This window comes from Lithobates pipiens, unplaced genomic scaffold (assembly GCF_037356315.1).
Source record: "Lithobates pipiens isolate NorthernLeopardFrog02 unplaced genomic scaffold, aLitPip1_a1.2 Scaffold_8, whole genome shotgun sequence".
Lineage (NCBI taxonomy): Eukaryota > Metazoa > Chordata > Amphibia > Anura > Ranidae > Lithobates > Lithobates pipiens.
The window spans coordinates 137,570,653-137,595,880 of record NW_027507903.1 but is presented as its reverse complement, the minus strand read 5'-3'; the positions used below and the strand labels follow the sequence as shown (position 1 = coordinate 137,595,880).

General features: G+C 47.2%; 1 protein-coding gene across 1 annotated transcript in view; it reads left to right on the top strand.

Annotated features, from left to right (window-relative positions):
• The first annotated feature begins 1,754 nt into the window (after positions 1 to 1,754).
• Positions 1,755 to 25,228, top strand: part of UBE2H (ubiquitin conjugating enzyme E2 H) — a 65,950-nt gene continuing 42,476 nt past the window's right edge. Inside the window, exon 1 of the mRNA XM_077474146.1 lies at positions 1,755 to 2,129. Within this exon, the coding sequence (XP_077330272.1) occupies positions 2,077 to 2,129 (53 nt within the window). The 5' untranslated portion in view covers positions 1,755 to 2,076. The remainder of the gene's footprint in view (positions 2,130 to 25,228) is intronic.

Below are 25,228 nucleotides of genomic sequence, written 5' to 3'. Positions count from 1 at the left end.
CAAGCAGCATCTTTTGGGGTGGGTTGGGAGCGCTGTATTTAGTGCGGCCGAAAAGTGCCGCTTGAGCATTAACCTGGCCGCGCCCCCATTAACCTGGCACAGCTTGTTTTATCTACAGGCGCCCTTCTCTGCATAGACAGTGTTTGGTTAAGGTGAACTACGCCTTTAACCACTTGCCGCCTGCCATCAAATGACGGTGGGAAGGTGCGGCTCTTGTTCTGGGTGAAAGTCATGGCAGTGCTCCCAAACGGCCGCACCTGCGGGGGTGCGCAGTGCGGCGATCGCACCGTGTTGCTAGGACATGGCCCCTGTAAAGAGCCGTTGATGTGGCTCTTTAACTATGTGATCAGTTGTGTCCAATCACCACTGGTCACATATAAACCAGGAAGTGCCAGTAATTGGCGTTCCTTGCCTCACACTGATAGAGTGTGTGGAGAGGAGAGCCAAACATCGCCATCTCCTCACAGGGTACAGTTAGAGATGTAATCAGGACACTGGTGATCAGTGCCCTGATTACATTAGAGCTCCAGAGGTGCCAGCAACCAGTGCCCATTAGTGAGGCCAGTCAGTGCTGGTTTTCAGTGCCTATCAGTAATGACCATCGGTTCCGCCCATCAGTGTTGCCTATCAGTGCCCATGATTGCAGAATATTAGTGCCTCCTCATCAGTGCACATCACTGAAGGAGAAAAATTACTTATTTACAAAATTTACTGACAGAAACTAAGAAAAAAAATTTTTTTCAACATTTTCTGGCTTTTTTATTTATTTTTTTGTAAAAAAAAAAAAAAACCCACCAAAAGAAAGCTCTATTTGTGTTAAAAAAAAAAAAGGTTAAAAATGTCACATGGTTACAGTGCAGCATGACCGCGCAATTGTCATTCAAAGTGTGACAGTGCTGAAAGCTGAAAAATGGCCTGGGCAGGAGGGGAGTGAAAGTGCCCTGTAGGTAAGTGGTTAAAAAAAAAAAAAAGGAAATGTGGACGTTCCGGTCACGTTATTTATTTTTATTTTTTTTTAAATCAGCAGCTACAAACACTGTAGCAGCTGACTTTTAATAAGGATACTTATCTGTCCAGCGAGCCTGCGATGTTGGCCGTCCGAGGCTGATCCGTCCATCAGATCGGCTGCTGGCGCCTCCATCTTAACGAAGGGAAACAGGTAGTGGAGCCTTGCGGCTTCACTGCCCGTTTCCTACTGTGCATGCGCAAGTCTCGCGGCGCTTTGAGAATGGCCTTGTTGTTTTCTGGGACACACACACACGTCCTAGAAGGCAACGAGGCCACTCGCTGAAGAGGAGGAAGCACCGCGGAATAGGAAGAGCCAGATCAGGAAGACTGCCTAGCAACAGCAGTTTCAGGTAAGTTAAAAAAATATATATTTTTTTTTTACATTTACATTTTAAAAAAGTCTGAATGTTTAGTTAATAAAGAAACACAGTGGCCCAGGTGTACCGCCAGCAGCTTTTCAGTGACTCACTATACAAAAACATGTCTCCAGCCATTTCTAACCCAAAGCTGAGCCTCCCTGCCTGCCCTGTGATAAGTCTGTAACACTTTTGTCAAACACTTAAGACAAGACTACAACTCCCACAATTCTCGGCGTTCCGCCATCTTTAATACAATCTACAAAAACCAGTGTTCAGTATATGTAGACTAGAGCGCTGCCCCTCCAGAGCGAGGCTTGGAACGCAGCTAGACGCCCGCCTACCCGCTTTGGCTCCGCCCAGCTCTGTTTTTAAAGTCCTCCTCCGCGACCGGCGCGTCACTGTTGGTGGGGGTCACGTGACAGGGGTGCTCGTAGTCGGTTATGTTATTGATGTATTGAAGGGGAGTCCCCGGTGAGCGGAGGAATCTGCTGCAGCAGCGACAGGAGACCGCGGCTGGCTGGGGGTGGGGGTGTACCGACGTGTTAGGCCCCGGGCACCCCAGCCGCCTGTAGAGGCCCCGAGCCAAGCAGGAGAGGCCCCCAGGGGGACGAAGAGCGCCCCCTCTTTTATTTGTCTGTCTAAATCCCCACAGGGACATCCGAGCCAGTGTACCCGGCGGAGAGGGACACCCCGGGGGGGAGCTGGAACCATGTCATCTCCCAGCCCGGGCAAGAGGCGGATGGACACGGATGTTGTCAAACTGTATCCTTCTGGAAGGTGTCGGGGTGTCAGGAGGGGGGGATGGGGGGTGACACCATTGTACGGCTCATCGGCGGGTATTGTGTCTGCGGCCATCTTCTGACAGATCACCAGGAGCTGGAGACTGCCCCCCCCCATCTGTATTGGGGGGCCCCTCTACTAAAGGCTGACAACTACTCTGCGAGGCCTCTTATGGGGGGGGGGGGGTTTGTGTCAACAAGGGGGGAGTGGGGGGGGGTCAGAGGTAAGTTCTACTAACTGTTTACTTCTTTGTGTGTAACGTCACATCTCATCAAGGTGACAACACACAGGGCCTGCTGCTGGATCTTCTGCTTTGATACACTTGTGTTTTTTTTGTTTTGTTTTTAATTAATGCTAAAAGTTTTTTTTTTTTTTTTTTCTTTTTTTTTTTTTTTTTTTAGTGTATGTTGATTGTGATTATGGTGTGGATGCAGCCATATGGTGGTCTGTGTATGAGAGGATGACGTCACCTGTGCCCCCCCCCCCCCCCCCCCCCATGATTCCATAATCCTGACACTCTACTTCTATTTTCAAAAGCCTGGCCTCCCTGTGTCAGCCTCTGTGCAATGACATCACCTCTGTCTGCAAATGTAAAATATATATATAATTACACACATAATATAGAGACACTTAGGGGGCTGAGTGACACTTGGATTCCACAATTAAAACAATCAGACTTTCATATTGGGCTGGCTCCATACTCATTATATCAAATCTAGAGGTATTGGACATCTCTTGAGTGTGTGTGTGTGTATATATATATATATATATATATATCTATATTGTACGTGTGTGCCATACTGGTCATTGTGCCCACAGGTTGCTCTTGTGAGATAGGTGGGCACAGGGTATACGTTGTGCCTTCTAGGACTCATGTCTAATAGCCCCCCCAATCTCTTCTTTGTTCCTGCCTATCTCCAGACACAATGAGTTGGGAAAGTGTCATCGCTTGTAATGAACACACAGAATCCGATTGGACTTGTCGGGTCTGCAATGCAGGACTCCAGCACAGAAAGGGTCACCTGTCTCCTTTCCATTGCTTTAAGATCTAAAGGAAAAATACAAATCCACAAATCTGGCCTGCCCTTCTAATAGGCTTTGTTTAAAGTCCTCTGTCTTTAGTTTTGTTTAGAGGTTGACTATAGGGAGTAGTTTACTTTCAGGCCTGTGGCATCTGAAGGGTTAAGCAGGCCCCTGTGGCTGTGATTCTCTATAGTGGCCTGCCTGGCACCAGTGGCTTTAAAGGGGCTGTCAGAGCCGGGCTGGTAGGGTGTGCTTGTTGGGAAGTTGTGTTTTCTTTCCAGCCCCTCTCCCCTGTGTATTGGTGGAGGACACTAGTGTTTTTGTCTTGTGGCTTTGCTATGAAAGGAAGTGTTGTTGAGGTGTGATAGAACAGGCAGAATTCTTTATTTGGGGTGGAGACATCGTCCCAAAAATAGGCCCAAATAGTTGTGTTCAGTTTCCGAGCTGTAGAGTTTTTGTTGTGTTTTTATATGATTTAGGCACTGTTTGTTTTATATTTGTTTTGCTTTGTTTATATTGGGGTACCTATGCCTTTTTGTTTCTCTGTGTAAAAGCTGACGATCTGTTTAATTTTGGGGTGGGATTGTTTTGGGCTTTGTAATGACAACCAGTCTGCAGAAATTCTGACTCATCCCCCGTCCTATCTTGCAGCCTTTTTTTTTTTTTTTTCTTGTGTCTCACCTCTGGAACTAGTTGTGTCATTGTGTGTTCCTAGAATATAAAATCTCATCTTTTGGGTGATCTTTCCACCTGTAAATGATCACATACGTTTAGGTATTCTAAAAGTCATTTCTTCATCTGTCGCCATGAATAGTATACCTATGTAGGGAAAAGGTCACTTTAGTATGTGTTTAAAAGACCTGAAAACTATCTGATGTAAGAATGCTGCCTCCACCCCCCTCCCTATAACTTCCTTAATAAACTGTTGCATATTACTAGAGTAGGGCAGGAGTGCTGAGCTGCTTGTTTTGTCAGCTTGCTGTCATCCGATTGGCTCGTCTGTTACTACCCGGAAGCAGGGAGAGAGGAGGGCCAAGCAAACAGCTGATCGAGTGACAAAGGAAGGCGTTCTGTATACTGTGGCAGACTAGCCATGCAGGATGTGTGTACTGAGTTGTAAAATCTGACATTTTTTGTGTGCTGCTTTCACAACCTCAGAATGAAACCTTATGAAAGTAAATAATGCTAAATAATTACCTGCTGAAAAAAAAATTGTAGCAAATAATTGTCATTTGGAAGCTATGAAAGTGTCAGTAAATCAACGTTTTATTTGCGCATACTGTCCTAAATGACAAATTTCTCATAAATGTTCTCTCCACGCTCTGCCCAGAGGCCATTTTCCCTTCATTTTCCCTTTTTAATAGAAGTATTGTATATTGTGCACCGCTCGTCTCAATGAGAAACTACAAATCCCAGTAAGCAATGTGTCTGCGGTGTTGAGTGCACATGCATCCCCATTTTTATTAAATGTAGCCGATTCTGTGTGGGCATCAGTTTTATGAATAGGCTGGTTTTTGGTGGCAGGTTTGGCAGCATGTAATGTCGATCTCAGGTAGGTTTGCCACTTCATCACCTTAAACCCTAACGCATATTAATTATATAAGTTCTGAGGCTAATTTAATACAGGTGAGGCACTGGGGAGTTTAATTACCACCTTAATCATCAGCCATAAGTGTATTTAATGTGTTCAGTTTTAAAGAGATGAGGTGGCAACTCTAATCTCAGGAGTGCTCAGAGGAGGGTGGTTATAAAGTGGGACCATGTTAGGGCTCTTTCACGTGGGGCGGATCCGTGCTGATCCACCCTGTGGACATCTGCTTGCTCAGCGGGGATGGCTCCGTCGATCCCTGCTGAGCAGGAAGATGACAGGTCTGTCTCTGCACACTGTGCATGGACAGACATGTCAGAGCGCCGCTCTCCCCTATGGGAGGTCGGATGACGATGGACTGCATAGTCCGTCGTCACCCAATCTGATCCAGTGATGGATGGAAAAGTAGGTTTTTCCTCCGTCACACTTTTTCGGATCGGTGCGGGTCGGATGTCAGCGGACATGTCACCGCTGACATCCATCGCTCCATAGAGGTCTATGGAGCATCCGTTCAGATCTGCCTAAAAAAAAAACTGACAGGCGGACCTGAACGGATCGTCCATGTGAAAGAGCCCTAAGATGAATGGAGTAACCATGAAAATGGAATATAAAAGCCCATTTTGGAACATGCCGAACGACTCTGCTATTAGAGGATATGATGATGAAAATGGAGGAAGATATTGGAATGATTTTTTCTAATTCAGTTTAGGCCTCATGCACACTGGGACTCTTCTAAACTCCTGGCAGGAGAAAAGCAGCTATGTTTTTTTTTCCAGGTGCCTTTAGTTGTATCAAGTGCTTGGGCATTTATATATTTTATTGACCAGAACATTCATTTATTCTGGTCACTGAAATGGAAAAACACTCAAGTGATAAAAGTTCCTAGCATTCTCTGCTAAAACACTTCTGTCTTGAATGCACGTGAGATATATATATTTCTATCTAATATCCATGCCTCCAAACTCCGGTGAACAGGGCCGCTGATAGGCCAGTACAACTGGCCCTGCTGTACCGGGCCTGACCAGCAGGGGGGCCCGGGCAACCTGAACTGCAAAGTAAATTTTTAATGAAAAAAAAAAAAAAAAAAGATTCTCCTCCACCAATCATTGTCCGCACCCCCGCCATCAACACAGTGCTGACTCTGCTCACCGCTACATGGAGAGATAGCGGGTTGTTTACCGATTGATCGGAGCTCACTGATAGCTCCGGATCACAGCCAGGGACAGCCGCTCAGAGCCAGCGCTGACACTTCCATCCTCCACTCACAAGCAGGAAAGGAGAGAGAGCTGCTAATGCTGCTGCTCCTCCTCCTTCTGCCCACTTCTCCTGTCTGCCCCGCTGACCCATCAGGGGATGAAGCCAGTGTCGGACCAAGTCCCGAACTTCCGGCACTGCGCTCCACTCAAGGAGGATTCTTAGCTATGCCAGTCTGTTCCTCCGCTCGGTGCCTCTCTCCCCGCCCGCCTTGGTAACCCTTTTTGGCTCTGCTGCTCAGCCGCTGTAAACACAGGAGAATTCTGTAGAACCGCTCCACCTCTCAGCTCCGCCCCCCCCATCTTCGGCTCTCATTGCACCTTATTCCTGCCGGTAGGCAATATAAATGATGTGGATCTTAAAGAGGGCAAGGGGTGCTGCTATAAGGGGGGTCTCTAGGGGGGGGGGCACCCTGATGTAATGGGTATCTTTCTTTCCTTCCACTCCCCCCTGTACCACTTACCCTCCCTCTGTGCTGTGCCCTCCAGCTCCCTCCTTTACCTTACTCTCTTGTCCTGTGCCCACTTACCCTCCCCTGTACTGTACCCTCCTGCTGCTCGGTCCTGTGCCCACTTACCCTCCCCCTGTGCTGTGCCCTCCTCCCCCCTGTACTGTGACCACTTACCCTCCCTCCTGTGCTGTGCCCACTCACCCTCCCCCTGTACTGTACCCTCCTGCCCCCTGTACTGTGCCCACTTACCCTCCTCCTGTGCTGTGCCCTCCTCCCCCCCTGTACTGTGCCCACTTACCCTCCCCCTGTGCTGTGCCCTCCTGCCCTCTGTACTGTGCCCACTTATCCTCCCCCTCTTCTGTGCCCTCCTGCTCCCCTGGTACTGTACCATCCTGCCCCCTGTATTGTCCACTTACCCTCCCCCTGTACTGTACCCTCCTACCCCCTGTACTGTGCCCACTTACCCTCCCCCTATGCTGTGCCCTCCTGCCCCCTGTACTGTGCCCACTTACCCTCCCCTCTGTGCTGCACCTTCCTGCTCCCCCTGTACTGTCCCATCCTGCCCCTGTACTGTGCCCACTTACCCTCCCCTTTTGCTGTGCCCTCCTACCCTCTGTACTGTGCCCACTTACCCTCCCTCCTGTGCTGTGCCTTCCTGCTCCCCCTGTTCTGTACCCTCCTGCCCCCTGTACTATGTCCACTTACCTTCCACTGTACTGTGCCCACTTACTCTCCCCCTGTGCTGTGCCCTCCTGCTCCCTCCTGCCCCCTGTACTGTGCCCAATTGCCCTCCCTGTGCTGTGCCATCCTGCCCCCTGTACTGTGCCCTCCTGCCCCCTGTACTGTGCCCACTTACCCTCCCCGCTGTGCCGTGCCCTCCTGCTCCCCCTGTACTGTTCCCTCCTGCCCCCATACTCTGTCCACTTACCCCCCTGTTCTGTGCCTTCCTGCTCCCCCTGTACTGTACCCTCCTGCCCCCTGTACTATGCCCACTTACCTTCCACTGTACTGTGCCCACTTACCCTCCCCCTGTGCTGTGCCCTCCTGCTCCCTCCTTTACTATACCTTCCTGCCCCCTGTACTGTGCCCACTTGCCCTCCCTCCCTGTGCTGTACACTCCTGCCCCCTGTACTGTGCCCACTTACCCTCCCCTGTGCTGTGCCCTCCTACCCCCTGTAATGTGCCCACTTACCCTCCCCCCATGTTGTGCCTTTCTGCTCCCCCTGTACTGTACCCTCCTGCCCCCTGTACTGTGCCTACTTACCCTCCCCCTGTGCTGTGCCCTCCTACCCCCTGTAATGTGCCCACTTACCCTCGCCCCGTGCTGTGCCATCCTGCTCCCCCTGTGCTGTACCCTCCTGCCCCCTGTACTGTGCCTGCTTACCCTTCCCCTGTGCTGTGTCCTCCCCCCTGTACTGTGTCCAATTACCCTCCTTACACAGTTATTTATCACTTGAATTATTTTTCCCATTATGGGTGTGAGTGGGGCCTCATGCCTAAATTTTGCCTAAGGCCCCACAAAGCTTAGAGCCGCCTCTGCCCTGCCAATACACCTGAAAACTATCTACAGTAAACTATCTTTAACGAGACCTGGCTTGTTGTTTTTTTCAACCTTTGTCATTTGTTTAATCTCCCTAATTTTTTCAAAATACCATTTTATTTATTCATTAATGGTTCGTATTACATATAGATATTAACGAGGTCTGTTCTAATCTGAAAACAGCATTTCTTTTGGATAATCAAACCTATAACTGGCTGGAGAAAAACAAATATCACTTGTAGACGAACCTACACTTTGTTTCAAGGTGGGGTCTGAGGAGGGGCAATGGGTGGGGCCAGGGGTGGGGCTGAAGGAGGGACCAGGGGTGGGGCCAGGGTGGAGCTGAAGGGGGCCCCATCAGGTAGGCTGTACGGGGCCCCATGATTTCTATCAGCGGCCCTGCCGGTGAACACCTATATTGTGCAAGGAAACATGGGTTAACATGGAGGGGAGAGAAAAAGGGCTTCAAATGCCTGTAAAAGCAGTTTTTAAAGTCAAGTGTGCATGAGACCTTAATGACACATTATGACTAAGGCCCATGTAAGAGCCTGAAATGCGTCAATAACTTTAGGCATTGATTCCTTTTATCGGATGGATTGGATGAAATCGTATGTTTTATTTTTGAGACGTGGTGCCAGATTTTTTTTTTTCTTTGAATAGACATTTATTGACACTTGTATTTTGAACTTCTTTGTGAGCCAAAATGATAGTTTAACCACTTGCCGACCACGCTATAGCCAAAAGATTGCTACAGCGCAGTCATTCAGTTCTGGGAGGGCGTCTATTGACATTCTCCCAGAATCTCGTTCCCTGGGGCACACACACCAGGCACGCTCCTGTGAGAATTGTCCTGTGGACAAAGCTGATCAGATTGAGGTAAAGGCCCAATCACAGCGGCCCTTTACCATGTGATCAGCTGTGTCCAATCACAGCTGATCCCATGGAAACAAATGCTGGTTATCAGCATTTTCTTTCCTCAGTGCTGTCACTGTGAGGAAAGGAAAGCCAATAACTGGCAATCCTGGGACAGCACACATTTACACTAATAATCGGTGCACATCAGTGACAAAATGACTTATTTGCTAAGTTTTATACCAAACTAAACTTTTTTGGTCTTTACATTTGTTTAGCAAAGCATTGTTTGACAAAGAATTAAAACCCTCAGCGATGATTAAATGCCACCAAAAAAAAAAACGGTCTAAAAACTTATAAAAATTTCATATGGGTACAGTGCTGCTTGATCGCGCAATTGTTTTTCAAAGTGTGACAGCGCTGAAAGCTGAAAATTGGCCTGGGCAGGAACGGTTGAATGTGCCTTTTATTCAAGTTGTTAAATACAGGTTTAGTTTATGAAAACAATTCTATATAAACATTGTTTTTGTAGGCTTTTGGTGCATATTTATTTTAGCCTGAATCTTAACATGTGTGTAGAAAATTGCACTCTATAGCATATACAGTATCTCACAAAAGGTGAGTACAGCCCTCACATTTTTGTAAATATTTTTTATCTTTTCATGTGACAGCACTGAAGAAATAGCACTTTGCTGTAATGTAAAGTAGTGAGTGTACAGCTTGTATAACAGTGTACATTTGCTGTTCCATCAAAATAACTCAACGCAGCCATTGATGTCTAAACTGGTAACAAAAGTGAGTACACCCCTAAATAAAAATGTCCAAATTGGGCCCAAAGTGTCAATATTTTGTGTGGCCACCATTATTTTCCAGCACTGTCTCAACCCTCTTGGGCATGGAGTTCACCAGAGGTTCACAGGTTGCCACCAGAGTCCTCTTCCACTCCTCCATGACGACATCACGGAGCTGGTGAATGTTAGAGACCTTGCGCTCTTCCACCTTACGTTTGAAGATGCCCCACAGATGCTCAATAGGATTTGTGTCTGGAGACATGCTTGGCCAGTCCATCCCCTTTACCCTCAGCTTCTTTAGCAAGGCAGTGGTCATCTTGGAGGTGTGTGTGTGGGGTCGTTATGTTGGAATACTGCCCTGTGGCTCAGTCTCTGAAAGGGGGGAGGGGAATCGTGCTCTGCTTCAGTATGTCACAGTACATGTTTGCATTCCCTCAATCTAACTCCCCAGTGCCGGTGTCTTGTCAAATAACGTCCTCCATCGGATAGTGTCCGCTGTGTACTGCGCATGCGCAGTACACAGCAACACAGATTCCGAAAATTGCCGAGGATGAACGGCGCATGCGCCGTGAGTCCAGGTTCTATCCCCACTATCCAAGTGGACATAGAGTAGGAATAAAAAAGAGCCGAGCGCAGCGAGGCCGAGCCCGAAGCGGGGGGCCCCTCTAATATTCACAACCCTATGTCCGCTTGGATGGTGGGGCTACCACCTCCACTCACGGCGCAGGCGCCGTTCAGCTTTGGAGATTTTCCGAAGCTTCGTCTGCTCCCTACTGCGCATGCGCAGTACGGTCCGGACACTATTTGATGGCCGGACACTATAAGGCAGAACACCGGCAACACTCATGCAGCCCCTGACCATGACACTCCCACCACCATGCTTGACTGTAGGCAAGACGCACTTGTCTTTGTACTCCTCACCTGGTTGCCGCCATACACGCTTGATACCATCTAAACCAAATTCGTTTATCTTGGTCTCATCAGACCACAGGTCATGGTTCCAGTACTGTTATCCATATCCTTAGTCTGCTTGTCTTCAGCAAACTGCAGGCTTTCTTGTGTATCATCTGTGGAAGAGGCTTCCTCCTGGACAACAGCCATGCAGACCAATTTGATGCAGTGTGCAGCGTATGGTCTAAGCACTGACAGGCTGACCCCCCCCCCCCCTTCAACCTCTGTAGCAATGCTGGCAGCACAAACACGTCTATTTCCTAAAGACAACCTCTGGATTTGACGCTAAGCACGTGCACTCAACCTTTTTGGTCGACCATGGCGAGGCCTGTTCTGAGTGGAACCTGTCCTGTTAAACTGCTGTATGGTCTTGGCCACTGTGCTGCAGCTCATTTTCAGGGTCTTGTCAATATTCTTATAGCCTATGCCATCTTTATGTAGAGCAAAAAAAAATTTCAGATCCTCAGAGTTCTTTGCCATGAGGGGCCATGTTGAACTTCCAGTGACCGGTATGAGAGAGTGAGAGCGATAACACCAAATTTAACAAACCTGCTCCCCATTCACACCTGAGACCCTGTAACACTGAGTTGCATGACAGCGGGGAGGTAAAAAATTAACTGGGCCCAATTTGGACATTTTCCTTGGGGTGTACTCACTTTTGTTACCAGCAATTTAGACATTAATGGCTGTGTGTTGGGTTATTTTGAGGGGGCAGCAAATTTACACTGTTATACAAGCTGTACACTCCTTTACAGTGTATCAAAGTGTGATTTCTTCAGTTTTGTTTCATGAAAAAATAAAATATTTACAAAAATGTGAGGGGTGTACTCACTTTTGAGATACTGTATGTCTAGCTATTTCAGGTATCATGCTGGTAATAGTATGGGCTATGGTACAGACCCGCAGATGCATTCAGAATGCATGAACTAAAGCCTAAACCAAAGATTACATTTATATTGGTTTACCAGTTCTTGGCTGTGGGCTGCATTCGTTTTTCTTTTCTTTTTTTTTTCTCCTGCTGATTCAGGCCAATAATATACTTTCGTCTATGAAGGAGCTATGGAGTCATCCTTGGGCGGCACAGCATGATCAACCTGTGTGTCAACACAGTCAGGATATGATGCACATGGGCCAAAAAGCTGTTTTTGTAGGTTGACAAATGTACAAAATCATTTATTTTTTTTCCCTATTATCATTAATCATTAATAATTTTAATAGTGCAACTCTATCTGTCAACTAATTTGGCAACAAGATGAGCTCTGCAGCTAAATGCGTCAGTATTCATCAGCAGGCTTAACCACTTCAGCCCCTTAATGAGCAGACCATTTTTTGCACTACGCCACTGCGTTACTTTAACTGACAAGTGCACGGTTGTGGGACAATGTACCCAAATAAAATGTATTTTCATTTTTTTTCTACAAATAGAGCTTTTTTTGGTGGTATTTGATCACCTCCGCGAGTTTTATTTTTTGCGCTATAAACAAAGAGCGACAACTTTGAAAAAAATTTTTTTTTTAACTTTTTGCTATAATACATATCCAAAAAAAATCTAAGGTATATAAGAAAAAAATGTCTTCATCAGGTTAGGCTGATATATATTCTACATATTTTTGGTAAAAAAAATCGCAATAGGCGTATATTGAGTGACTTGCGCAAAAGTTATAGCGTCTGCCAAATAAGGGTAAGATTTTTGTCATATATATATATATATATATATATATATATATATATATATATATATATATATATATATATATATATATATATATATATATATATATATATATATATATAAAATGTGTGTGTGTGTGTATACACACACACGTGATGGCCGCAGTCTACGTTTTTCTTAATTTTTTTTTGCTGGACTGCAACTTTGCCGCGGACAGATCGAACACTTGCCACTCTTTTGGGACCATTGACATTTATACGGCGATCAGTGCTAAATAGCCACCGATTACTGTGTAAATATCACTTGCAGGTGAGGGGTTAACACTAGGGAGCAATCAAGGGGGTTAAATGTGTTCCCTAGGTGTGTTCTAGCTGTAGGGGGATGGGCTTACTGGAACATGCTAGAGATCACTGAACAGTAGATCCCTGTCATGTCACCTGTCAGAACGAGGAATCTCCTTGTTTACAAAGGCAGTTCCCTGTTCTGCCTCTGTAATAGGCGAACGTGGGTCGCTGGCGAACAGGACTCTGCCCGACATGCTCCCCCAGCGCGTGCTGCTGGTGGCTCCCTGTCGCGCCTGAGCAAGCCGCCCTACAGCTACAGCAATTTGTGCATGAGAGTCAACCTGCCACTGTATGACGGCAGCTGGTCGGCAAGTGGTCATAGTGTTAAACCCGAAACCAGAAATGTAATATTGCAGCTTATGAATCATTAGCTGTGGTGGCTGCATTTGTTTTACTTTTTTTTTTTTTTTCCCCCCTGTTCACCTGGTGATTTAGGTTGAGGTACACTAACACATTGAAGCCAAACTCCACCTCACACTTTATAATCAATTACAGCAGTGTTTTTTTTTTGTTTTTTTTAATTGGCTAAATGTTTTACGTAAATAAGTGGATTATTGTAAGCACCCGGTCAGTGGCAAATGGTTGGTCTCATCCATGTAAACTGGTACATCTGGAAGAGAGCTTGTTCTCTCAACCGATGTACTGGCTGTATCACCAGGTGAAAGTAAAAGAAAGCAAGCCTAAAAAAAAATAAATGCAGCCCTCCTAAGAATTGGCAAGCTGCAAAATTGTAATATATTTTGCTTTTGGGTTTACTTCTTTAATTTTTTTAAATCATGTCAGGGTTTACACTGTGATCACATGATTAGGAACAAATCTCACTGGTTCCCAATTGTCAGTGGGGACCCCAGCTGTCATTGACAGTCAGGATTGTGAGCCGGCGATCCTGCAAAGTGTCAGCTGCTGGATCCCATAGGGGAGAACTATTATACCATGTAATCAGCACTGTGTTGGAGAATGTTAATCTAGAGATTGACATCAGGAAGGGGTTAAACTGTTGCTTTGCCCATTTCCCAACCCACTCCCAAAATATTGGTGTAAACTCCATGTCCATAGTGTGGGAGTTCATGTAGGGCTGATTATATTGCACTGCCTCAGTCATGTAACAGCATTCAGGCCTAGCGATTGGTCCCTCAAGCCTTAGTGCTGCATCATGGGAGGAAGCATAAGACTCTGATTTTAATATTTCCTTTTTGCTTTGGCGCCTCAAGATTCTAGTTCTGCCATACAGTGCCACTATGGCTCAGAATATTTATTGGAGGTGCACTTCTTGTGTTGTCTATTTTGAGTGTTTTACAGAGGAGCTCTCCCAGTGAAAATGGACTACATCACCAAGTACAGAAATCCCTTCACTGCATCTTTAACCACTTGCCTACCACAAATATACTCTAGCAGGTTGGCTCTATTACATGTAACGATGTACCTGTATGTCATTTGGTGCAAAAGACACTGGGGGCATGCATGCGCTGATTGGATAGAGGGGGAGCCTATCACCGGGTCCACAGACCCACTATCCACTGACCACCCACGATCACTCCCTAGAGAGGCAGAACGGCCATTTGCCTATGTATACAAGGCAGATTGTGGTTCTGACAGGGAAGACGGAGATCTTGTGTTCCTGCTTAGCAGGATCACGGATCTGTCTTCATCCAGTTTGAACATCCTCCACACAGCACCAACTAGGGACACCCTTAACACTTTGATCACCGATGTTAACCCCTTCCCTGCCAGTGTCATTAGTACAGTAACAGTGCATATTTTTAGCACTGATAATTGTAATGTCACTAGTTCCCAAAAAAGTCAGTGTCAGATTTTGTCTGCTGCAGTGTCAGTCGAGCTTAAAATTACCACCATTACTATTAAAAAAAAAATAAAAAAATATTGCTTCTACAAACTATAGGAAAACTTGCGCAAAGCAATCAATATACGCTTATTGTTTTTGTGTTTTTACCAACAATATGTAGCAGAATACATATTGGCTTAAATTTTGAAGAAATTAGATTTTTTTTTTATTATTGGATATGTTTTATAGCAGAAAGTAAAAATATTTTAATTGTTGCTGTTTATAGCGCAAAAAATAAAAATTAAGAGGTGTTCAAATACCACCCAAAGAAAGCGATTTGTAGCGCAAAAAGAACATACATTTTATTTGGGTACATTGTTGCAGGACTGTGCAATTGTCAAAGTAAAGTAGTGCAAAAAATGGCCTAGTCATTCAGGGGACAAACTTCCTTAATTTTTTTTTTTTTATTAATAACAAGCATGTTATACTTACAGTGGATTTGCGCAGAGCAGCCCAGAGCTTCCTCTTCTCAGGTCCCTCTTTGTTGCTCCTGGCCTGGGGGCACCCAAGACGAGCTACAGCTCCTTGTGTCCATTCAGACTCTGAGCTGTGGCCTAGCCCCGCCCTCTTTCTCTCCTCATCACTGACTGTGACAGCAGTGCGGTGCTATTGGCTCCTGCTGCTGTCAGACAATGAGAGGAGTCCCGAACAGCAGAGTCTCTCAGGCAACAAAAAAAAACTTCTGCCTTTAGAACTGCTTTAAAGTGGAGTTCCACCCATATAGGTCAGCAGCTACAAAAGTGTAGCTGCTGATTTTATTTTTATTTTTTTTTCTATAATTGGACACTCACCTGTCCCACGGTCCAGCGATGCGGGTGAACGAAGCCCTGCCCCACTCCTCTCCTCGGCGCCGGCTTTGTGACTGGGCGCCCGGCTGTGGCTTCGCAGCCAGGCATGCATGAGCCATGCTGTGATTGGCGCAGTCTTCTGGGACCTGTGACATCTCCCAGAAGATTGCACAAAGGGAAGGGGGTGAAGTGAACTTCTTTCCAGCTCTGCGGAAAAAATTACATTGCAAATGTGTTATGTCAGGGGGTCACCTTCGCTTAAAGCAGAAGTTCCATTTTTGGGTAGTACTCCGCTTTAAGTGAAGCCGCAGGACCTAATTTTAGAAGATTTTTTTGTGGTAAGGTTTTTTTAATGGTCATGTCAAGGATTTCTTTACTGAAGATTTTTCTAGCACATTTTTTTGAAGCTTTTTCTAGGGGGATTATTTGATTGTGTTTTATTTAAATTCTCCTTAGGCTTTGTTTACACGAGTTTAAAGGACAAGCATTTGCTTTGCATTATTGAAGCTTTGTAAACACACTGTAAAGCTAAGGCACTAAAGAAATGAGATTGCAATTGTGTTGGTTTGCTGTTCTGTGATAACCTCCCAGACATCTCTTGGAGCAGATAGAGAACTGGCAGCACCCTTTTTTCTTTTTCTCATGCACTGTGCTGTAATGAATGTTGGCATTGGGTTAAAAAAAAAAAAGTTGACACCAAGCACACCTCAAAATCCATCACTCCCTCTTTAGGGATCAGATATCGAAAAGAAATGACGCAAAGAAAGTTTTACAAGGAGTTGTACAAATCATTAAAAAGGCTTTACTTCAATACCTGGCACTTTCACCCACTTCCTCCACAGGCCAATTTTCAGCTTTCAGCGCTGTCGCATTGTGAATCACAATTGTGCGGTCCTGCAAAGCTATACCCAAACAACATTTATCTTTTCCCCCTACAAATAGTTTTCTTTTGGTGTTTGATCACCACTGGGTTTTTTATTTTTTGCTAAACGAAGACCGTTTTTTTTTTTTTTTTGAAGAAAATCTTTTCTTAGTTTTTTGGTATAAAATTTTGTAAATAAGTAAGTTTTTTTTTTCTTCACTGATGAGGCACTAATATGCAGCACTGATGGGGAAGCATAGGTTGGCATCTCTAGTGGGCTCTACTGGGCATTTTTGATGGGTTTACACTGCTAATCAATGCTTTGATTATAAGCGCAGACGCCCCAATGTCAGGAGAGCCGCTGATCGCCTCGCGCTTTGTCAGCACGAATAGAGAGAGCCCATAAACTGCACTTCCTGGTTGTGTGACCTGCTGTTAGACACAGCTGAGCACATGGCAAGTCATAAGTGCTTTACCAGTATCGGAGATACGGTGTGTCAGAGCGACACATCACACTATGGATCGCTGCGTTCCCTCGCGTCATGCTGTTTGTCATATGGTGCACAGTCAAGATAATAAAACCACCCTACAGCCCTCATTTTGCATAAGGCAGGCGGAAAGTGGTTATTAATGCCCATGTAAATGTGATTGCTAGATTATTTTTAGTTCAGTTATAGAAATTTGCAAAATTCAAGCATCTTAAAAAAAAAAAAAAAAAAATCTGACACTGATTTGATCTTTTGTGTCGAAGGGCCTAAATCAGGGGTAGGCAAGCGGCAGTCTTTTTTTTTTGTCGGCACGAGACTCCCTCCCCATGAGCAGAGCAGGGAAGTATCGGTGCATTCCAATTTCAGAATTGCCCATGCCCCACCTGCACTGAGGGGGAGGGGGCACTGTGGCCCCACACATTGTAAAAGATGGGAAACTTTGGTTCTCTAACTTTGCTATAGCTGCGATCGTTGGCTTTTGTGAGGAAGAGATTGGGTGCAGTTCTGCTGGGGGGGCATTCCCTGTTTCCAGGAGGACTGTCTTGGCCACTTATAAAGCCAATCACAGCCCTGCTAGGCCCTGTCCACCATCTGGAGGAAGATGACTCGCTTAGTTGCCACTAACAATCTCAGAAAGAAGGGATTTTTCTGTAATTGTGAAAACCACAATCGGGTGCTAATTTGTGGAATTACTGTTGAGCTTCTGGGAACTTTGTAATTATTCCTGAACCTTTGCGTCAGTACTGGACCCTTGCACTCTGTGTCCCTTTAAGCCACAACCAGTATTCAGCTCAATGAAAATCGCACCCAACCACTTTCAGCTGTGGGGGCCCAACTTATGATCTTGAACACAGGCACACTGCTTTCTGAAAATGCCCCTGACCTGAGCTCATCATTGCGCATCCATTCCATATGCATGTATGTGACATCACATGCATCACATGGGCTGGATGCGAGAGGCGCATTAGGATGTGTGCCAGGACAGGTAGATGTCTCATCTCTGCTTCCTTTCACCACTCTGAATATCACGCATATCGTAGATGAGCAGCAGGGCACAGCAGTGGAAAAAATGAGCAGGGTGGTTGCAGTGTTGTGCCAGGTGAGCAGGGTGGTTGCAGTGTTGTGCCAGGTGAGCAGGGTGGTTGCAGTGTTGGGCCAGGTGAGCAGGGGGGTTGCAGTGTTGGGCCAGGTGAGCAGGGGGGTTGCAGTGTTGGGCCAGGTGAGCAGGGGGGTTGCAGTGTTGGGCCAGGTGAGCAGGGGGGTTGCAGTGTTGGGCCAGGTGAGCAGGGGGGTTGCAGTGTTGGGCCAGGTGAGCTGGGGGGGGGGGTACAGTGTTGGGCCAAGTGAGCTGGGTGGTGGGGGGGTACAGTGTTGGGCCAGGTGAGCTGGGTGGGGGGGGGGGGGTACAGTGTTGGGCCAGGTGAGCTGTGGGGGGGGGGGGTACAGTGTTGGGCCAGGTGAGCTGTGGGGGGGGGGGGTACAGTGTTGGGCCAGGTGAGCTGGGTGGGGGGGGTACAGTGTTGGGCCAGGTGAGCTGGGTGGGGGGGTACAGTGTTGGGCCAGGTGAGCTGGGTGGGGGTACAGTGTTGGGCCAGGTGAGCTGGGTGGGGGTACAGTGTTGGGCCAGGTGAGCTGGGTGGGGGTACAGTGTTGGGCCAGGTGAGCTGGGGGGGTACAGTGCTGGGCCAGGTGAGCGGGGGGGGGGGCAGTGCTGGGCCAGGTGGGGGGGGGGGACAGTGCTGGGCCAGGTGAGCGGGGGGGGGACAGTGCTGGGCCAGGTGAGCGGGGGGGGGGGGTACAGTGCTGGGCCAGGTGAGCGGGGGGGGTACAGTGCTGGGCCAGGTGAGCGGGGGGGGGTACAGTGCTGGGCCAGGTGAGCGGGGGGGGGTACAGTGTTGGGCCAGGTGAGCGGGGGCGGGGTACAGTGTTGGGCCAGTTGAGCAGGGGGCCCAGATGAGCAATATGGTGCAGAGGTACAGTGGTGGAGCAGGGGGTACTGTGTTGCGGTGTACAGTGGTGGGGCCGATGTGCAGGGGGGCAGTGATCTGAAGTGTGAAGGTGCATAAATTGGGACTGATCTGAGCCGTAAAGCCTCGTACACACGTCCGACTTTTGTCCGAAGGGTGTTGGCCAGGAACTTGTCTTGCATACTAACAGCACACAATTTTCAGTAGTGACGTACTACATGGGTTTTCAGCTCTTTAGCGCCACCCTTTGGTTCTGAGCAAGCTCTTTAGCACCACCCTTTGGTTCTGAGCATGCATGTTTGTACTTTGGATGTTTGTCTGATGGACTTGTGTACACACGATCAGAAAATTTTAAATCCTGCCATCCAACATTTGTCTGTGGAAAAATCTGACAATTGTCTGATGTAGCGTACAAACGGTAAGATTTTTGCCTGGATTTCACCCATCTCTGCAACAATCTGTGTCACAGGGCTGGCAAGGTCGGCCTTGAGATTCTCACCCGGCGGCAGTATCCCTCTAGTGCCCCGAATGCAGCATCCTGAGATTTGCAGCCAATGGGGACTCTGTCAGCTGTGCAGTATTGCCCTATGCAGCAGGCTGAGGGGGTGGTGGGTGGGGTTGTGGCCAAACTCTTTCCTACACACTCGCTCACAGGTGGCTGAAACTGGGAATGAAGCAGAGCAGAGATGGCAGCCCTGGAGTCCTATTGCCAGCTATGGGCTAAGTGGCTAGTGGAGAGTGGTCTACCTTCATCACTACAGGAGTTTCTTCCATGCTCCATCTGTGCAACTTCAACCCTTGCGTCCCACACAGCCCTCTGACTGGAGATCCTCACCGGACTCTGAGTGTTGAAAGTCCACAGATTTGGGGGCACGGGTTACGTGCCTTGCTCAGGATGCCAACATCCTACTCTGTACCTCTAAACTCACAGGCACACTTTTGCGGTGTAACTTTCTTTGCTGTGTTCCAGAACGGCTTCAGATTTGACAATCGCTCCTAGCTGGAGCCTCACTGTTAACACCCAAGATGGTTCTGGTGCACATTACCCACTACGTGATGTAAGCCCACTGCTGTGTATCGCAAGACTGTCCGCCCGCTGAGTGTTAATCTGCAAACTATGATGTAAGCCACAGATGGGGAACTTCCCCATTGCATGTGTAAATAAGCCCGGCTGCCTTACTAAACGAATAGCTTTGAGTGGGTTTGGCCAAAGGAGATAAAAGTACACCACGATTGGCTTTGGCATGGCACTCTGTAACGTCCAGACGTGACCACAGAAACGTGTGCTGCCCACGGCTGCACAGTTCTGCTTCTATGCTTGCCATGGTCAATTTAAATCTGGGACCTGGGGAAACTGGCAAGATCACCAGGTTTTTTTTAAGGCTAGAATAAGTAAAAAATTAAGGGATTTAGATTAAGAAAAACGACATGCATATGCGCGCCTACATATTCTTCTTTTGTGGAATAACACATACTTTAACATGTTTTGTTCTGCATTGTCTTTATGTGGAGACAGCAGCCATCTTTGCAAAGGCAGGGATTTGCTTTCCTTTGCCAAAGCCTTCATCAAGGGTGGTTAACGAGTACGCGTCACTTTATGAATTTTCACTCAAATCTCCTGAGACTAGCAGTTAGAGGCACAGTACCTTAGCTCTTCTGCAGATCTATAGCCAAGATGCTGTTGACACACAAGTAACTAACCATTTTCATACATCAGGAGCAGCACTGTTATTTTTCAGGAAGTTCACCTTTTGTAACATGTTAAACCCATATTCAGGGAGTAACATGTTACAAATGCATCGGCCCCCGAGCCCCCCCTTTTGACAGCGAGCTGACTATCATCTCCCCCTGCTCACTGCCTCAATCTACCAAAAAAAAAAATGCAGCCATATAATCTGTTCTGTGAATGTGAAAACTACAAGTCGGACAATCTTTGCGGCTGTCAGCTTGTAGTTTGCAATGAACTGCCAGGGCGCTGTTGAGCTCTCTGGTAGTTCGTCTCTTCAGGCCCATACACACAATCAAAAATCGAAAGTAAAATTCTGTCCGAACGATCTGCTGATTTTCGGATCATTAGTATGACACTTTCGACAGCCGATTCCAATTTTTCGTCCAACAAAAGCTGTATGTATAGACTATAAAATTTGTCGTATGTGAACTCAACGTCTGATTTTCGTTTTAATTAGTGCGCTTTTCGTACTATTTAACACATTGCGCTATTCAAAACATTACGTCACTTCTGAAGTTGTATTCTGTTGTACGAGAAATTTCGTACAGTAAGTAACCTCTTCACTTTCGACATGAGACTAGCATGCAACAAAAAAACGGATGAACGGTCCTCGGAAAATCTAATCGTGCGTACGAGGCTTTCCAGTCAGTGTGCTGAAGTTAGAAGCTGATTAGTTACCATGCAGAGCTGCACCAGATTTTTTTTCACTCTCCAGTTTTAGTAAATTGGCCCCTGTATCTGCCTGCTCGTATGAGGTATGAGCAGACAGATGCACTAATAAGTCTGCAGGAGTCCTGGGTGCAATGCTTTACCTGCAAAAAAGATGTGCATTTATTTATTTATTTTTTTTAAGATGAGCTTCTTATGCTTTAACGCAGGGATATGCAATTAGCGGACCTCCAGCTGTTGCAGAATTACAAGTCCCATGAGGCATAGCAAGACTGACAGCCACAAGCATGGCACCCAGAGGCAGAGGCATGATGGGACTTGTAGTTTTGCAACAGCTGGAGGTCTAATTGCAGATCCCTGCTTGATATTAAGGTCCACTTTAAACTTCCTAGGGCTTCCCTCACATGCTGGAAGCAGATTCTGGCTTGGAGTTCTTCACTCCACCACACATGGCTTAGTGTAATCCAACACAGAAGCCACACGTTGAGGTCTTTACATGCAAAATCCAGTGACCAACTTCAGCACATGATCCTACCACAGGACCATCCCTCTGTGTGGCCCTAGGAGAGAAGTATGTTGGGACCAAAGAACGCCACCCCCCTTTCTCACTTGGCATAAGCAGATTGCATAGGCATATAGCAATAGGCAGAAAGGACTGTGCAAGGGCAAGAACACTGCGGCTGTGTGTACAGGAAATATCAGCTCACGGTTTTTCTGGCAGGATCAACAGACCATTTTTTGCTCTTGTCAAACAGGTTTACCAAAACTTTCAATGGTATATTTAACACACCAAAGGGGAGCAAATAAGAGCTGTTTATTGGAGTTTACATACACATTGTTAGGCCTCATGCACACGAGACGCAGATGAAACCTCTGTTAAAAAAAAGCTGAAACGCGCGTTTAGAAACGCGCGTTTTGCCGCGTTTGCATGCCGCGTTTAGACGCGTTTGCGTTTAAACGCGTTTATAAAGATAACATCATGTAGACCCTCCCCAAGCTCTCAAAGCATTTTTTTTTAACTATTTCTGCTATTTTGATCAGAGTGAGCAGCAGCAGCATAGAGAGCAGTTGTACACTTGCATTTGCCGTGTCACTTGCCACGGCACCTGCCACAAGTTGTGGATTGTCCACTTGCCACGTCACTTGCCACAAGTTGGGGATTGTCCACTTGCCACATCACCTGCCACGTCACCTGCCACAAATTGTGGATTGTCCACTTGCCACGTCACTTGCCACGTCACTTGCCACGAGATGTGAATTGTCCACTTTCCACGTCATCTGCCATGCCACCTGCCACAAGCTGTGGATTGTCCACTTGCCGCGTCACCAGTCACATCACCTGCCACAAGTTGTGGATTGTCCACTTGCCACGTCCCTTGCCACGTCCCCTGCCACGTCACCTGCCACAAGTGGATTGTCCACTTGCCACATCACTTGCCACATCACCTGCCACAAGTTGTGGATTGTTCACTTGCCACGTCACCTGCCACGTCACCTGCCACAAGTTGTGGATTGTCCACTTGCCACGTCACTTGCCACAAGCTGTGGATTGTCCACTTGCCACATCACTTGCCACGTCACCTGCCACGTCACTTGCCACGTCACCTGCCACAAGTTTTGGATTGTCCACTTGCCACGTCACTTGCCACGTCAGCTGCCACGTCACTTGTCACATCACCTGCCACGTCACCTGCCACAAGTTGTGGATTGTCCACTTGCCACATCACTTGCCACATCACTTGCCACATCACCTGCCACGTCACTTGCCACGAGATGTGGATTGTCCACTTGCCATGTCACTTGCCACGTCACCTGCCACGTCACTTGCCACGTCAGCTGCCACGTCACTTGCCACAAGATGTGGATTGTCCACTTGCCATGTCACTTGCCACGTCACCTGCCACGTCACTTGCCACGTCAGCTGCCACGTCACTTGCTACAAGATGTGGATTGTCCACTTGTCACATCACCTGCCACATCACTTGCCACATCACCTGCCACGTCACCTGCCACAAGTTGTGGATTGTCCACTTGCCACGTCACTTGCCACATCACCTGCCACGTCACTTGCCACAAGATGTGGATTGTCCACTTTCCACGTCACCTGCCATGCCATCTGCCACAAGTTGTGGATTGTCCACTTGCCACACCACTTTCCACGTCACCTGCCACGTCACCTGCCACAAGATGTGGATTGTCCACTTGCCACGTCACCAGCCACATCACCTGCCACAAGTTGTGGATTGTCCACTTGCCACGTCCCTTGCCACGTCCCTTGCCACGTCCCCTGCCACGTCACCTGCCACAAGTGGATTGTCCACTTGCCACGTCCCTTGCCACGTCACCTGCCACGTCACTTGCCACGTCACCTGCCACAAGTTTTGGATTGTCCACTTGCCACGTCACTTGCCACGTCAGCTGCCACGTCACTTGTCACATCACCTGCCACGTCACCTGCCACAAGTTGTGGATTGTCCACTTGCCACGTCACTTGCTACATCACTTGCCACATCACTTGCCACATCACCTGCCACGTCACTTGCCACGAGATGTGGATTGTCCACTTGCCATGTCACTTGCCACGTCACCTGCCACGTCACTTGCCACGTCAGCTGCCACGTCACTTGCCACAAGATGTGGATTGTCCACTTGCCATGTCACTTGCCACGTCACCTGCCACGTCACTTGCCACGTCAGCTGCCACGTCACTTGCTACAAGATGTGGATTGTCCACTTGTCACATCACCTGCCACATCACTTGCCACATCACCTGCCACGTCACCTGCCACAAGTTGTGGATTGTCCACTTGCCACGTCACTTGCCACATCACCTGCCACGTCACTTGCCACAAGATGTGGATTGTCCACTTTCCACGTCACCTGCCATGCCATCTGCCACAAGTTGTGGATTGTCCACTTGCCACACCACTTTCCACGTCACCTGCCACGTCACCTGCCACAAGATGTGGATTGTCCACTTGCCACGTCACCAGCCACATCACCTGCCACAAGTTGTGGATTGTCCACTTGCCACGTCCCTTGCCACGTCCCTTGCCACGTCCCCTGCCACGTCACCTGCCACAAGTGGATTGTCCACTTGCCACATCACTTGCCACATCACCTGCCACAAGTTGTGGATTGTCCACTTGCCACGTCACTTGCCACAAGTTGTGGATTGTCCACTTGCAATTGCAATTGTTTAAAATATTTTTCTAATGGTTTTTCATCATTTGCAATAATTTTTGAGATTTTTAATGTAAAAAAAAAGGTCACCTTTAAAAACGCATATAAACGCAAACGCGGCTAAACGCGGTAGCGGCGGTTTGCCGCGTTTTACCGCGTTTTACCGCGTTTTGCCGCGTTTTGCGTCTGAAACGCAGAAATTTTTGTTTCTGAACGCATTTTTTTGCTTCTGGAAAAACGAGATTAAACGCAACTGCATATAAACGGAAAAAAACGAGACTGTGTGCATGGACACATAGGATAACATTGAATGAGTTCAGGTGCAGTTGAAAAAACTGTCCAACTGCATCTGAACGCGCGTTTAACTGCGTCTCGTGTGCATGAGGCCTTATAATTGTTTTTGAACACTTTGTTTTTTCTTATGGTATCATTCTGTTGTCATTTTGACTGTATCTTTTGATTAGTCCTCTTTGAATTGTTTCATTGTATGACTTCAAATTAGGAACAGGTGTTCTTGAAAAGCTGATTCCTCTGGAGCAGCTGACTCATCATTTTGTATTGCAAGGCTTTCCCACAGTTGATGTTTGGAGCCATATCTATGCTGGGCTACTGTCCTTATATGGTTATCCTGTCCTTGGCACCAATGACAGGAGACCAGCAGTAAAAACACCGACATGGTCCTGAGCTGGGAATGCTCCTGCATGTCTTTTATAGCCCCCCCTTTTTTTGGGGGGGGGGTACATATAAGGCTAATGCTGCTTCTGCAGTTGTATGGTAGCCTTCATAAGCATTGTTTTTGACTTTTATAAAGTCAAGCGTAACAGGGTTTTAGATGTTATGTTCTCGCATGCACATTAAACGTAACCCTGAAATCTAGATGAACACGCTGTCACTTGAAGCAGAGGGTAATGTTTCCTTATGGCATCACAAGTGTTAAACCAATTAGGATGGGTATGTTAAATGTGGCTTTGAATCCTGGAGCTCTGTGTAATAGAAGTGAAATGGTCAGGTGCAAGCTTCACAAGCTGTGAAGAAAGTGTAACCCTGGACTCTAGCAGCCCTGGCTATAAATATAAATCACTGGTA